Below are 14571 nucleotides of genomic sequence, written 5' to 3'. Positions count from 1 at the left end.
CAGTTGTATTGTTCAGTCCCGTTTCATGCATGTTTGCACAGCTGTACAGATGTTTACTGTACTGAATGTGTGTTGAAATTGTTGATTTCATCCTTGGCATCATCACGCATAAAGTCTACCAAAACATTGGGTGTATGCAGGTCTCTTTTCATTACAAAACTGGAGGAAATATTCTAAACAAATTAGTAATAAATGATGTGGATGTTTAATTACAGCATGGTCACATTCCAGTGTCTAATATGCCACGTGCAAATTATACATTTTTATATGGTTTACATTAGTGTATGTAAAATTGTTAAGGAATGTTTTATGGAGGACATCAAATATGGTTAAATAATATGGTATTTCATACATGGCCCCAAACAGAAATGTAACCAAAGAAAACTACATCCATAAAGATTTGTTTGAGAAAGATGAAGTCAGAAAAAAAATGGTGGTGTGTGAGCTTGTTTGCCGTTATGGGCTTCTCAGAAAAGTCTTGCTCCATGAGACTGAATATTTAAGTAATGGTTTAGAAAGGCAATAGTGGTAATTTAGTTGATGTGATTTTATTGGACAGAAAAAAGAAAGTTGAGATGCAAATATCATGTGTTTTAAAGTTTTTTTATTTTGCCTGTAGGATATTGGCAACATTTAAGCTATTAGCTCCCAGATTGTTTTTTCCGACTGCATTTAAAGGCAGCATCTATGTGTGACGTGCAACAGTTTTGCCGCGATAAACGTAACAAACTGAGGAGAACAGACGCGGGTAAAAACAGAAAATGTATGAGGTAGAACATAGCTTAATTAGATAAATTAATATTATTCCTATTCTCCCACCATGTTGTCAGTCAGAGGTGTGATAACAGTGATAATTTATGACATAAGTGTGTATTCGTTTTAAACTAAGGTATCGACTAATAATATTAGAAACTGATAAATGCTTAAAAAATGTTTTATCCAGGTGGAATTAAACCACAGCTGTTACTTTCATTGTTGTATTTGTTTTGCCTCTTTGGACAGAGTCTGTGAATGCCACAATAACTGGACTGTAAAGGGTTTTAAGTTATGAATAAGCAAAATGGCTGCTCAGACCTACATTGCCATATCTGAGCTTCACCCCAACTTCTCCCACCCGGTGAGTTCAGATGATTTCAGACAATATTGCCAATGTAATATCTTTTTGTTCCTGCAACCCTTGAAAGAAAAGCAATATCTCTTAGCCAGGAACAATTTCTGCAATTGTGCAACAGGATTGTATTTTAACTGCATTGAGCTTTAACAATAGCTGAACACTGTCATTGCCCTTGTGTTGTTTTGCAGAGAGTGCTAGGCATCATTATTGGGAAAACTGATGTCAAAAGCTTTCCTGACAGAAAAAGTAAGTATCTTTTTATGTTTGTGCACATCCTTTTTACAGCAGTACACCACCACCCTCTTCTGGTGAATAGATAAATGAATATGACTTCATATCCATTCTCTGAGCTTTTTTTTCCTCCTCTTTTTCATTGTAATGCAACATTTATTGAACCCATACATCTGAATTTCAGACATTGGTGTGGACAGATTCACTTTTAGCTTCACCATTAAGGACTCACATGACTTCTTCATTAATGGGACGGCCTGGGGAAACGATGGATACATCAACGGGCTCTCCAACAGCTTCAACACTGGAGACTGTGGTCAGGAGTTACTTACTCATCAATATCAATACCACTAGTCCAAAATAAAGCTTTGGTCATGTCCAACTTGTGATGTATTTCGTTACTTGTAGAGTGAAAATCAAGTTTCAGTATAAGTCGCAATAGAAAAAAATAAGCAATTTTTTTAAATGTTTAATGACTCTAAATCTAAAGCAAAAATATTTTACTTAATGTATACGCACATAACTGTCTCTTATTATTTTTCCAGTCATCGTTGAAAACCCTTTAGTTACCAACAAAGACCCAGAGAAAGGGGACAGATTCTGTCCCACAACACCAAGGTAAATAACACTTGAAATACATATATTGTAGAATAATTAGTCATGCTAACCCTGTGGTGCTTTAAATTGCTGAAGGGTAGTGAGGTTAACACACTGTAATGCTGTGTAAAATATTATGAAACATAATGTGATGTCTGATGACGATGTCAAAGGCCTGTATCTGCTGTCTCAGCCTCTACAGGCTGCTGGTGTCGGAGGCTCATTCTCAGGTGTCTCTGTGTGATGACATCGGCACCATTGAAAGGCTGCTGCCACTGCTACACCTGCCAGTGAAGGACTCCCGAGATTTCTACTCTCTGGCAGACATTGTGGCCAACGGGCAGAAGCTGGATGGCACAGTGATAAATATACTGGCTGCAGTGAAGTCGGTAGGGTGCCTTAAGGTCACGATCTTTCAGTATTTAAGAGTATTTTGAGAAGTTTGCCTTTGAGTACATTCCGGCTTTGATGTATCAGTTATGTTTTGACTAGTTTAGTGTGACCACATTTCCATTAACCCGCCGCAGCTACTTTGAATTAAGTTGTTTTTTTCCTTACATTTCCCAGAATGCTTTTCTCGGTAGGCTAGGTCATGATTGTAATGTAAATGTAAATGTAATGTAAAATGATTTACAATCAAATAATGTTGCTTGTTAAATCGATCATGGTTCACACGTGTGATGAAATCTTTGGCGTATCATTGATTTCAAGAGGTATTTTGTAAACGGAGAATGAGGAGAACAATTGAGGATATCATTGAATAACCAAAATGTGTTTTCACACACTGGGTACATTAGATGTGTGGTTTCAGAAAATAAGGTGGAAAGTAGGATGTCAAAGTTTCCTGATCTTTAAAATTACATGAACAAAAAGGAAAGGGTTGTTAAAAAGTAGTCCTATGTAACACATTGTGAAAGTCCGCCATGAAAAAGTCATGGTACCTGTTAGTGAGACTTGGATAGGAAGCCTGATTAGCATGGAGGGGGACGTTTTTGACAGAGATAATGAGGATTTTCTACAAAACGAGCTCTAAAAACTGCGTCTGCCTTGAACTTGTGAATTTATCGTTGCCAAATCTAACCATCATGCATTGTGCGTTCAATCCTGCACAGGCCTGGCTTATCTCTTACGGGCCATTTGAGTGCGAATGCTGAGCAAATATTTACTTGGTTTTCAAAAATGACCAAATTCATATCTTCTGAATTGCCTAATAGACTTACACTGTGTCTGTTTTGTATCCTCGCTGTTTGCCCCTGGGACAGACCAACGGACCATAACGGCCCTAAAGACATGCCTCGGAGTTCAGACGGAACCCTCTGCAGTTTTTACAGGAAGTGAAGATGTTGTGATAGGAGCTTAAAATGATTCTGTTTACATTTACAGATTGGAGAGCTGAAGCAGTTCACCACCTCAGACAGGCGCAGTGGCCAGAGGCTGGAGGTGAAGCTCTTTGATGACTCTGTGTCTTCCTTCCCTCTCGTCTGGTACGTCCTGATGCTTTATTCATTTGGAAAATGAATAAAGATGAATAACTATTGTCCCTTTTGATCACTGCTATGTATATTTAGGTTACCAAAAATTTACTTTGGTGTCATGAAACTTTAGATCAACCCGCTGAGCTCGATGTGTGTTTGATTTTCACTGAGTAGCTCCCTGACCTCTGTTTCGCTCACAGCTGGGACAGAGAAGCCATTCAGCTTGTGCAAACTCTGATACCCAAGGAGACTGGTAGGAAACAGCGGCTGCTCATTCTCAGCCACAAAACAAATCTTTATTTAACTTTTATTCCTGCCTGTCACGTCCCATTAACACACTGTACAGAAGAGAAACATGGAGGTGTACATCTGAGACGTTACTGTGTGTTTATGTTTAAGATAGCTTACTGTTGTTTTAACTTCTATTCTTCATTCAAAGTGCTCTTCATAGCTGATGCAAAGATTAGCTTTGACAGCTTTCGCAGCGGCATGACGGCATCCGTCAACTCGAAAACCATTATCACCGTCAATCCTGGTAAGATATCAAAGCAACGCATGCAAAAGCATGGGATCTGATATGACTGTGCGTGCGCAATTAATCAAAAACAAGGTTCTCAGCCGTGGTGTACAGTATCATCTTACTGTGGTGCAAGTCAATCATCATCCTCCCTCAGACACCAGAGAGGCCAGTCTGCTGTTCAGCTATGCTAAAGAAGTATCAGAGTCGGGTGCTCTGGATCAAGATGAGAAGCCAGAAGACATGCCTGGTAGGTTATGGTAGAAATCTCAATGCATTTTGAAAGTGAAACTCGGCTCTTATTTCTCTTATGTTTGACTTTTCTTTCTTTCGTTTCTTTCTTAAATTTCCTCATGAGTCCGGATGTTAATTGTCAGTACTCTATGTAGTGTAACGCACTGTCTGTCTTGGTCTTTTTATGGTATTAATATATATATCTCCACCCTGCCACTTAATCCCTCCTCTTATTACACACTGAATAACAGAGACAATGTGACAAGTGCGGCATGTGTGCAAAGACGGCAGGCATGTAAATGTGGTGCTGCTTTTGTCTCTGCAGTGGACTCCATCACTGACGTGTACACGGTGAGCCAGCTGAAGCAGAAGGCCCAGGAGAATCCTGAGCCTTTCTTTGGCATCACATACAGCTTCATCTCCAGGCTGGACCTCGACTCGTCTGTTTCAAAAGTCATCAAGGCGCGGTGGTAAGTTCAAACAAGTGCATAGAGTGGATGCATTATTAAAAAGTTGATGCTGAATAACAAAAATGACTTTGTCTGCTACTCATGGCTGAAAAACAGTCCCTTGATCAGTGTGTTTTTCTCATCATCTCAGCTCCAGGTGTAAGTTTCAGGTGACTGAGGACGCACAGAGCTGCACCAACCTGCTGTGTCCAGGGAGGGATCAGGCTCTTTTAGCCACCACAGGCTTCGACCTGCTGGTGGACTTTACAGACCACACCGGCACCCTGCATGCCTGCAGCCTCCGGAGCCCAGTGGCAGAAAAGACACTTGGCTGTACGGTCAGTACCATTTTACAGGAGGAGGATTATTCAGCATCTATTCTACAAGTAGTAGCTCCTGTGCGTAGGGATTAAAGAACATGACAGGAGCAAATGAATAAGAATGCATGTTGAAAATAATAAAAAAACAAGGCTACACTGCTGTATTATCTATATTCTTACAACTAAGCTGGAAGGTCGGAAAATATTTGCTGTTGTTTTAGATCTATGTCAGATTTTATATTTTGCTGTTATGATTCAAATAACTGGTACCGTTGATCCAACACATGACAGGTCTAGCATCTGCGCTTCAGGTGAACATTTTTGTTCCATCTTTTGTAGACCCAAGAGTTTACCAGTTTGACTGATGATGAGCGGACCGCCATGAAGTGGAAATTTCTTTTGGAGAGATGCAAAATATATGTGAAGGTATAATGGCTTTTGAATGTATTTTGCATGTGTGTGTTAGCTATAGAATTAAATCATAAGTTGAAAGATTATTTTAATATGTTGTAGATACTCCCTTCCACCAAACTGAGGAGTGGGACCAGGGGGTTGGTCCTGGACTGCTCGGTGGCTGATCCAGGAGAGGTGAAGCAGCACATGTCTGCCCTGCTGCAGCGGCTGTGATCACAACACACACACAAACAGAGCAGGAAGCATGTTTGTTGCAATTGGCTGCTTTACCTGCTGGTTCTTTTCTGATTGAGATGTTAACAAGGGCAGTAGTCATGTTTACATGTGCAGGATTTGTGTTTGGTGAATGGATACATTCTCTGTATTATTTATTAATTTATTAAACGTATTCAAATATATATATTTAAGAATGTACTGTTGGCTTGAATGTTTTTTTAAAACTGTTAAATAAACTAACTTATACGTTTATTATGTCAAGTGTCAAATGTATCAATGAACCTTCATATTACCATGAAAAGATGATTTGATGAACAACCAGGATTTAAAACACCATACTCAATTTTCTAAATTTTAATTTACTGTCTACATTTTTTGATTAAATGTTCTAATTAAAGGTACTGTTGTTACATTTACCCAAGTACATTTTGACTAAATTATTACTTAAACCATATACTTTTTTTTATAAATTCAAAATGACATCCATATTAGAGTACATTATTGTACTGTTGGTTCTATGTCAGTATTCATTTACTGCATTTATAAAAGCTTTTTACATTTGCTGAATTAAATTTTAAACCAAAGTAAAACGCCATTAAAGCAACAGTTTATTTTTAAAAGGATTTTAGTTGGTACTGGTATTTATTTTAGATGAGTTGAATTATTGGTCTTTTTAAACCTATAATGCTGTGGTCCATTTGTCCTGCTATGATAAAATACGTCAGTAGGTGGCGCCAAAGTGCTGTTTATCAAAGCGGAACCTTCGAAACATCGTTGTATGTTGCTACGGGACACTTAACGGGGACGTACAGGTTTGTCGTCAACAAAACAACTCAAGGTAATCTAAACCTGTCTTTTTTTTTTTCTTTTAAGTTGTCGAAATTTACTTTACACAATATCCTACAGTGAAAAATATTTCTAGTCACATTTGTCTAAAGCTGTTTACGTTGAAACGTTAGCTTACTGTCTTCGTGGCCCTTAAATAGCGAGGCTGCTTTGCTAAAGTTAGCCTGCACGATAACGCACAGGTTGACTCTTATAGTTCCACAATGTCACAATGTATTAAACCACGTTCCTGTTAAAAGACGACATTGAATGGTCGGGAAACTGCAGCAGCTGACTGTCTCCTATATTTCCATGCAGTGACTCATAACGTTTCATGCTTCGCTCTGAGCGGTGACAGCCAGCAGTCAAGCATGAATGTGAACCAGGGGACGGTGGGCAGCGACCCGGTCATTCTGGCCACGGCTGGATACGACCACACTGTCCGGTTCTGGCAGGCCCACAGCGGGATCTGCACGAGGACAGTCCAGCACCAGGACTCTGTATCCTCACTCTGACTAACCCACAGTGTGTTTATAATGTGCTGTTTTAATGATTGAGGACATTGGAAAAAGAGACAATATGATATTCTACTTTGTGTTCAAGCTATTCTATCAACAATAGTTTTATGTGAATATAACTGATCCTGAATCAGAAAATACCCCCATGTCTCAGTAAAATCGACATGGACGCTGTCAGAGGAGTTGTTGTTTACTGTCTTTGTAGCAGCTCAAGGATTGGTCTGTAATGTAGATGACATCATCACTACAGTGTGTCCTGTGTGTTTTTTGTATAAAGAGAGACTTGGTCAAGTTCACCAATAACAGCCACGCTGTAGAATAATAATACAAGTAACCTAAACAATCCATTTCTTTAACATTTTGCTCCCAGCAAGTTAATTCACTTGAGGTCACACCTGACAGGAGTATGATTGCAGCTGCAGGTTGGTTCAGAATTTCTCTCAAATATTCTCCTTATCCTGGATTGCATAATTTAATTTCTAGCTGCTTTATTTTACAATAATTTTCCTCTGTTTTTTAGGTTATCAGCACATCCGCATGTACGACCTGAATTCCAACAATCCCAACCCGGTGATCAACTACGATGGCGTTAGCAAGAACATCACGTCTGTGGGCTTCCATGAAGATGGACGCTGGATGTACACAGGAGGAGAGGACTGCATGGCTCGCATATGGGACCTTAGGTACTGCAAAGGAAGCTCACCGTTCTGAAACGCATTAACTCTACGTTCCAGGAACCTAACTTTGACCCCTACTGCTTTTCCCAGGTCAAGAAATCTACAGTGTCAGAGGATATTCCAGGTCAACGCTCCAATCAACTGTGTATGCCTGCATCCCAACCAGGTGAGACATGCACACTGATTCATTGTTTGGTGCTAATACTACTGTTTACCTTTTATTCAAGCAGTTTATGTGTGTTTTTTTATTTTTTATTATAAGTCAATTAAAGTATATGCTTACTGCTCAAAAATGTCAGACAGCGCTCAGTGTTGTATGTTTTTCAGGCAGAGCTGATTGTTGGAGACCAGAGTGGAGTGATTCATATCTGGGATTTGAAGACTGACCACAACGAACAGCTGATTCCTGAGCCAGAGGTCTCAATCAACTCAGTTCACATTGATCCAGACGCCAGTTACATGGCAGCGGTCAACAGCTCGGTCAGTTCCCAAAACATCTTAAAAGGGTGCTGTTTATTTATACGTTGACTTGTTAAATCATACTGAATTATTAAAGCATCCTGTTTAGTTTTTATTGCTTTTCTTAACAGGGAAACTGTTATGTGTGGAACCTTGCTGGAGGCATCGGAGATGAGGTGACTCAGCTCATCCCAAAGACTAAGATCCCTGCACACAAACGCTACTCCCTCCGCTGCAAGTTTAGCCCTGACTCCACGTGAGTGCCCTTCTCCTCTACACGCTATAAATGTTTCTCCGGTGTTTGCTGCTGATGATACAGAGTTTTTGTGTTTTACTGTCACCTCCAGTCTGTTGGCCACCTGCTCAGCAGACCAGACTTGTAAGATCTGGAGAACGTCCAATTTCTCACTGATGACGGAGCTGAGCATCAAGAGCAACAATCCTGGAGAGACATCGAGAGGCTGGATGTGGGACTGTGCTTTCTCTGGAGACTCCCAGTATATCGTCACTGGTCAGTACACGAGCCCTGGCAAATGGGTTATCATCACAACATTGCAATGTCCATATACTTGCATCATAACCATTCTATAATGAGATGCTAAGCTATCATCTCCAGATAAGGGAAGTGTTACTTGCAGTTAGACCTGAACACAAGGATCCCACACTTAAACAGTGCTATGTTGGAGTTAATATATTGAATTAGTTGGGGTTTTTTTACTTGAAAATTATGGGGAAAATATTAGGTTATAATTAATGTATAATCATGAGTAAAAAACAGCCGATTTTCTTAGACATTGCTCCTACAAAAAAAAGAATTCCCTTAAACTGCAGTAGTGCAGGCCTAGCTTTTTGTGTTATATGCATTAACTGCCCTTAAAGTTGCAAGCTATTGATAAATATGACCATTTGGAAGACCTTTAGAAGATTATTCTGCACTGATGCACATAGGACCACACATTGCTGCCATTAATTGATAAACAATTAAGGGATGCATCAACAGAGATTTTTTGGTTCAGTCCAGATAATATGGTCTATGAAGGCTGTGGGAGTTTTTATTGGCGCAGTAAAGCTTAAAAAGTACAGGAGCTACGTGAAAATGTCTTTCTTTATTTCATCAATCGAGTTGGGTTTTTCTCTTAAATACTGCCGTATATTTAGGCACAGATTAAGAGCCTTTTAGAGAGAAGCAGGTAAAGGCTTTATCGATTTTGGGGTGAATTTCAGGGTCTGACTCTTCTCTTCTTCCATCCATAGCCTCCTCGGATAACCTTGCTCGTCTGTGGTGCGTGGAGACGGGGGAGATCAAGAGGGAATACAGCGGCCACCAGAAGGCCGTAGTGTGTCTGGCCTTCAATGACAGTGTGCTGGGCTAAGGAGGAGGAAGATGAGGAGGAGGAGGAAGGAGATGAAGCGATGGCAGACAGTCTGTGCAGAGGTGGTGCAAGGACATAAAAGCAATGGACTCTTTGGAAGATGTGCCTCAATTGGGAATTCTGAAAACTGCTCCCAGAAATGATCATCGGGTTGATCAAAGTTGAGACTTGTGTATGAACATTATGATGAATCTCAGCTGTGTGTTCCAGGATATCTTCAGTGCTCTGACAAATGCATGCAAGTATTCAGCAAAGCAGCAAGGCCAAAATGTTTATTCATTAAATTGAAATCCATCTTAAAGGGCCAAACACATTTTTAACCAAATGTAAACTGTTGTACGGGAAAACTTCTGTAGAAATTGGTCATTTGGATTGAAACATGTTAGACTTCATTAAGGAACTATATGTTTTTAACTTTATCACTCAATAAGGTGCACAATAGATCCTTTTCGACTCCTTGTTTTTAGCGTGCACCATATTTATTGTATCAAAAGGACCACATGTTTCACTTCAACTTTGATTTATTTCTCATATGTGATATGTATAATTCATTTGATACTATGGATTCAAAGTTAAGTTGTGTTATTCTTAATGATCACGTGGATTGTCGAGAGAAACGATGTACAGAAAATGATTCCACAGTAAAGACAACGTTATAAGAAGTGAGTTTTGTCATTCTTTTTTTTTTTTTTCCAGTCTGATGAAGAAAAATTGTCAACAAATACACAACAGTCTTTTATTTAGCAGATCAAAAAAATCTTATTGGGTCTGGAACGGTTACACATAATTATACTGCTGCAGTGGGTTACAGGAAATACAATTCGAGGCATGTAAAAAAAAAAAAAAAAAAAAAAAGGGATCTTTCTTCTGTAATCTCTGTAGCGTCCCAGCAGAGAGGATATTATACATGAAGAGAGTGATGATGGGGCTTTGGCGATAACCGTGACAGCCTGTCTCCATCTCTTCTCTCTCGGAAGGATGGAGGTGGACTGGGAGGGTTGGCTGCTTTACTGGTTTGCTAGCGGCTGTTTGGCAAAAAGGAAACAGTCAAAGCTGGCTTTTGTTCTGTTTTCTTTTCTTTTTTTTTTTTCTTTTCTTTCTTGTAGAGGGAGCTAAAAAGACAACTTTGTTTCCCTGATCTTTGGCTGGGAGGAGCGCAGGAGAATACACAGTCACTCTGGCAGGTAGTAGAAGCACACGGACACGCAGATGTTGCTGGGGAAGCAGATGTCGATGCAGAAGTAGACCAGCCTCTGTTTACCCAGGCCTAAAAACAAGACACAGACCATGGTGACTGTGAAAGCAAACATGACAAAATACTTAACAAGATACATATATAGTGCAGCATTTATTGTTGAATAGTTCAAAAATATGAAACTTTATTCAGAATATCATCCTCTAATTCTGCAAACATGTCTTTCTCTATAACTAGAGAAAAAATAAGCTTACCTAACAAGCCTACTTAATTTGTCACAACTTTAAAGCAAAAATGATAACAATTAAAAATAAATTAGTTTTTTTTTTCTTGGCAGTAAAGCTTAAATAAATTTCATATTTACATAATGATTTATTGGCAATATTTAAAATATTCACGATTTTATGGTCCAAAAGCAGCCTGGTTAAAGTGTGGTACAACCACATGTAGACTGTTAGGTGAGTATAAGTTGAGTGTCTTCTTTCAGCTTATCATTTACTGCAACAGTGGAAAGGTCACTGCTGGACGTCATGGATTAGTTTTAGGTTTCAGACTGACACGTTGGCTCTTTACGGAGTTGCCAGCTGGCTTATTTTAAAAGCTCCCTTCATACGGTGCCTTTAGGTACTGACTAATGAACCCAGAACTTCGGACCATGCGTACTTTACTAATATCTAAGATAACATGTGATTTGACACTTATTAATCCAAATGTCAGCATACAATTAAATAAAAATCATACCAGAATTTTCCCTCTGAGGTGTGTGCACCCATTTAAAACATAAGGCTGGATTTAAACTATATCTATCTTATTGTCAGAAAATGCCAAAACCAACATTGTGTTAGTGTGTCTCTAAATACTTTCTGACTTCTCCACCTTGTCTCTAGCAGTCAGTGCGAAGCCCATTTGTTTCTACTAAATACAAAAACCTTTATAAACAAGCCCAAAAAATTCTAAATATATATTTAATTATATAGAATATTATTAACAGAGGCTAATGGAAAAGATAGGATCTGTAGCTTTTAGCAAACATCAGTTAAACAGGAGTAAAAAGGGCATTTGTTAGGGACAATTTTCAGTAGTGGATTAGTACACATTTAGTTTGCTGTTGAGTATTTACAGTACAGCAGCAGGTCAAAGTAAACTACAGCGCCCGTGTTTATAGTAATGAAGGAACATGTCATCAAGTGCATTGGGTGACATTGTGGAGTCACTGATGCGGCACAGAGACGCTTTTATAGCCATGGTGGTGATCAACACTTCGCCAAAACCTTGTCCTAACATTTCCTAAAGCTTTTGAACATGACATTTGATTTTTTTTACGTCACAGAAATCCTGTCTTAATACAAGGTTCTCACCATCGACCCTCCTGGTCCAGTGGATGGTGCTGTCCTGACACAGAGCCTGGAGAGGCTCCTCCAACGTGGACACATCCACCTGACTGGCCGCCAGCACCCCCAGGAACTCCATCTGCCTCTGGGTCTCATTCCTGGACAGCTGGAACTGACTCTGTCGAGGACAGTATCGCAACATCTCAACAGAAAATCCCCAATAGGCAAAGAGTTTTTCATCAGCAGGGAGCAGGGAATGAATAGCGACACCTAAGCTGCAGTGTCATTTAATAAGTGTGAGAAATCATATTCCACTCACAGTAGCATGAATAAATTGGAGTCAAAGCAAAGGAGCTATGAAGATGAAAACTAAGATTGAAACTCAAGCTGCTATTAGCCTGATAGTGTCGCTGATGAGGTCAACGCAGTTGCACATTGGCGCCCTTATTCGTCACAAAGGCTGTGTGTAATTGCACCACTTACACCTATGATTGGCTCGGATAGTGAACCACTTAATGTGCCGTTGTGCTTGAGGGGGTCGCGTAACAACCAGTTTTTCCCTCTGCTAAAAAAGACCAAGAGAACCATTGTGAGGTAGAATAGAGGGACTGACTAAATATACTCTCTATCAATAAGGGGCCCTTTCCCTCCCATCATAGATTAAATGACCTGAGGAGCCGTATGAGACATGTGACACCACAAGATGGGATTGAGAAAACACTCGATTCAAGACTCAACTAAAGGTGGGAAATGGTGCTTTTGTGCAAAAAACTGAGAAACAGAAGTCTTGTCTAAGTTTACCTGCACGGTCCCACATCATCAAGGCCATTTACCTTCTCCTATTGTCAAATGACAATTGAGAATCAGATAGGCCCACACAAATCAACTCTGATCTCAATTCAGAGCCAACAATGGACGCCAATATTACAGATCCAGGTATTTGTCCCAGAACAGATACACACAGGCCCTTCCCTTAATCAATCAATGCACCAGGCTGTGTTTAAGTCCAACAGAGGAGTCTTAAAAGCTAAAAAGGCCCTCACACAGAGTGGCCTTTGTGCTCTCCGGGGCTCCGGCTCGCTGCCGTAGCCTCCTGTAAGAAGATCCTGGACACGCTGTGGGGGCCTGCAGGGATCAGATGTGCTGAGGAATTCAGCCATGGAGGCATGAGAGAGGGAGACTATACGCCTCCTCATACGTCCCTGTCTGCTTCACCTGCTCTCTTTGTGCGGAGCGGCGAGGAAGTCATGCAAAGAAATAACCTATGAAACCCAGCAAGTCCTGGCTCAGTGGGGTGTTTCTGGGATTAAGCTATGAGTCAAGGTCAGAAATGCCAGTTCACACATTAGTGAGGCAGTGACATTAGAAAAACACTTGGCAGAGTGAAAAGGGCAAACTTTCTCTTTCTTCATTTGCCCAGGTGCATTTTTCATCTTAAGCTTTGTCGTCTCACATATCCTGAACGCGACGAGGGAGAAACTATCATGTTACGCGACCGCTCTGTTCTCACCGTGTTGAAATGTCCCTGTTACCTTGTGTGTTGATTCGTGGAGGAGGGAGTGCACGTTGTCATAGTCAGACTTCTCCATCTTACGCAGGAAGCAGCTCTCCTGGTCGACGGGCTTGTAACATATCAAACCCTGCAACGCAACGGCAGACAATCAGACATCAACATGATCTGCAGATCGGTTATCCCATCACTCACACCGTTTGTTACCCATAAAACACATCACATCTCCTGCATATCACCTGGACGTACATGTTTGATATCAAAGAGCACCGTGGATGTTTGATTTGCAGGTGAGGTCACAGAAAAGGTCACCAGGTCATTCTGCTGGTCCACAACGACCGACTGGTTGATCAGAACTCCAGTCTGATCTGGGACTGTGATTCGGACAATCTGTAGAGACTTAAAAAAAAACAGGCCGATTCATGTAAGCAATGCAGATCTCAGGTCCGAAACAATGTAGGAAATATAGAGGTAACGGTGGCAGTCATATACCTCAGAGTGAGGCTGAGAAAGCCCCAAGTGCCCCGTCAAACCGAGGGTAACGATGACCAGGAGCAGAGAGGCTGAGAGGCTGAGCCAGAAGGCCTTGTGGGGGAAGTGGGACTGGGTGGACGCAGCAGAGCCCCCATCCTGAAGAGGAGTTTCCACACACAAGAACCAGTGACTAGGTACTTTATTTGACGTAAACATCACAGACTGATGAGATTGTTTTTACATAGATCGAAATCTGGAAGTCCCAACCTGTGATGCAACTATTACTCGTAGCAAAACTGGATTTGCGTATAAGCAAAAGAAAAATCAAACGTGTCCTGCCTTCATCCCTGTGCAAGCTAAAATATACTTTTCCTCAGTCAGTAGTTGCTCTTTAAACTAAAAAGCCATCTTCTTACCGTGCACTGTGCTTCCTCCAAACGGTTTTCCGAATGTATCCAACACCTCACCATCCTGTGTCCCTTGACGGCTCCTCACTCGGTCTGCTCGTAGCTACCGGCATGGAGCTGTGGTCATGACTGAGAGGCGACACACCTGGCCAGCTTTCTCTTTGTCCCTGCAGACCCCCCACCCCCTTCTTCTTCTCCTCCTCCTCCTCCTCCTGTGGCCCTCCCAAAACAGTCA

The 14571-nt window shown here is 40.8% G+C and overlaps 3 protein-coding genes across 7 annotated transcripts; 2 read left to right on the top strand and 1 right to left on the bottom strand.

Moving 5' to 3' along the window:
* Positions 1-671: 671 nt before the first annotated feature.
* Positions 672-5669, top strand: meiob (meiosis specific with OB-fold). 5 transcript variants are annotated; one of them, XM_054599292.1, is made up of 14 exons: positions 683-770; positions 1003-1117; positions 1303-1360; positions 1530-1661; positions 1891-1963; positions 2136-2331; positions 3326-3426; positions 3618-3670; positions 3857-3952; positions 4092-4184; positions 4494-4638; positions 4769-4955; positions 5277-5363; positions 5451-5669. In XM_054599292.1, the coding sequence occupies exons 2-14, from the start codon at positions 1061-1063 to the stop codon at positions 5562-5564; spliced, it is 1392 nt and encodes a 463-aa protein (XP_054455267.1). In that variant the 5' UTR covers positions 683-770; positions 1003-1060; the 3' UTR covers positions 5565-5669. The 5 variants fall into 5 exon arrangements, with proteins under 5 accessions (XP_054455263.1, XP_054455267.1, XP_054455265.1 ...); XM_054599288.1 differs by having other exon boundaries at positions 672-748; positions 3618-3952; XM_054599290.1 differs by having other exon boundaries at positions 683-763; positions 3618-3952.
* Positions 5670-6328: 659 nt separating this feature from the next.
* mlst8 (MTOR associated protein, LST8 homolog (S. cerevisiae)) lies at positions 6329-10076 on the top strand. The gene is made up of 9 exons (XM_054599054.1): positions 6329-6405; positions 6711-6892; positions 7281-7332; positions 7431-7593; positions 7678-7753; positions 7915-8067; positions 8178-8302; positions 8394-8557; positions 9301-10076. Exons 2-9 carry the CDS (start codon positions 6764-6766, stop codon positions 9417-9419), a joined length of 981 nt encoding a protein of 326 aa, XP_054455029.1. The 5' UTR covers positions 6329-6405; positions 6711-6763; the 3' UTR covers positions 9420-10076.
* A 515-nt stretch (positions 10077-10591) lies between these two features.
* Positions 10592-14399, bottom strand: bricd5 (BRICHOS domain containing 5). The gene is made up of 7 exons (XM_054599430.1): positions 14346-14399; positions 13948-14085; positions 13705-13854; positions 13478-13585; positions 13161-13163; positions 11973-12123; positions 10592-10686 (listed from the first exon to the last, which is right to left on the bottom strand). Exons 1-7 carry the CDS (start codon positions 14397-14399, stop codon positions 10592-10594), a joined length of 699 nt encoding a protein of 232 aa, XP_054455405.1.
* Positions 14400-14571: the final 172 nt, after the last annotated feature.

The sequence above is a fragment of the Anoplopoma fimbria genome, chromosome 5 (assembly GCF_027596085.1).
Source record: "Anoplopoma fimbria isolate UVic2021 breed Golden Eagle Sablefish chromosome 5, Afim_UVic_2022, whole genome shotgun sequence".
NCBI classification, from domain to species: Eukaryota; Metazoa; Chordata; class Actinopteri; order Perciformes; family Anoplopomatidae; genus Anoplopoma; species Anoplopoma fimbria.
This window is presented reverse-complemented; position numbering and strand designations above follow the sequence as displayed.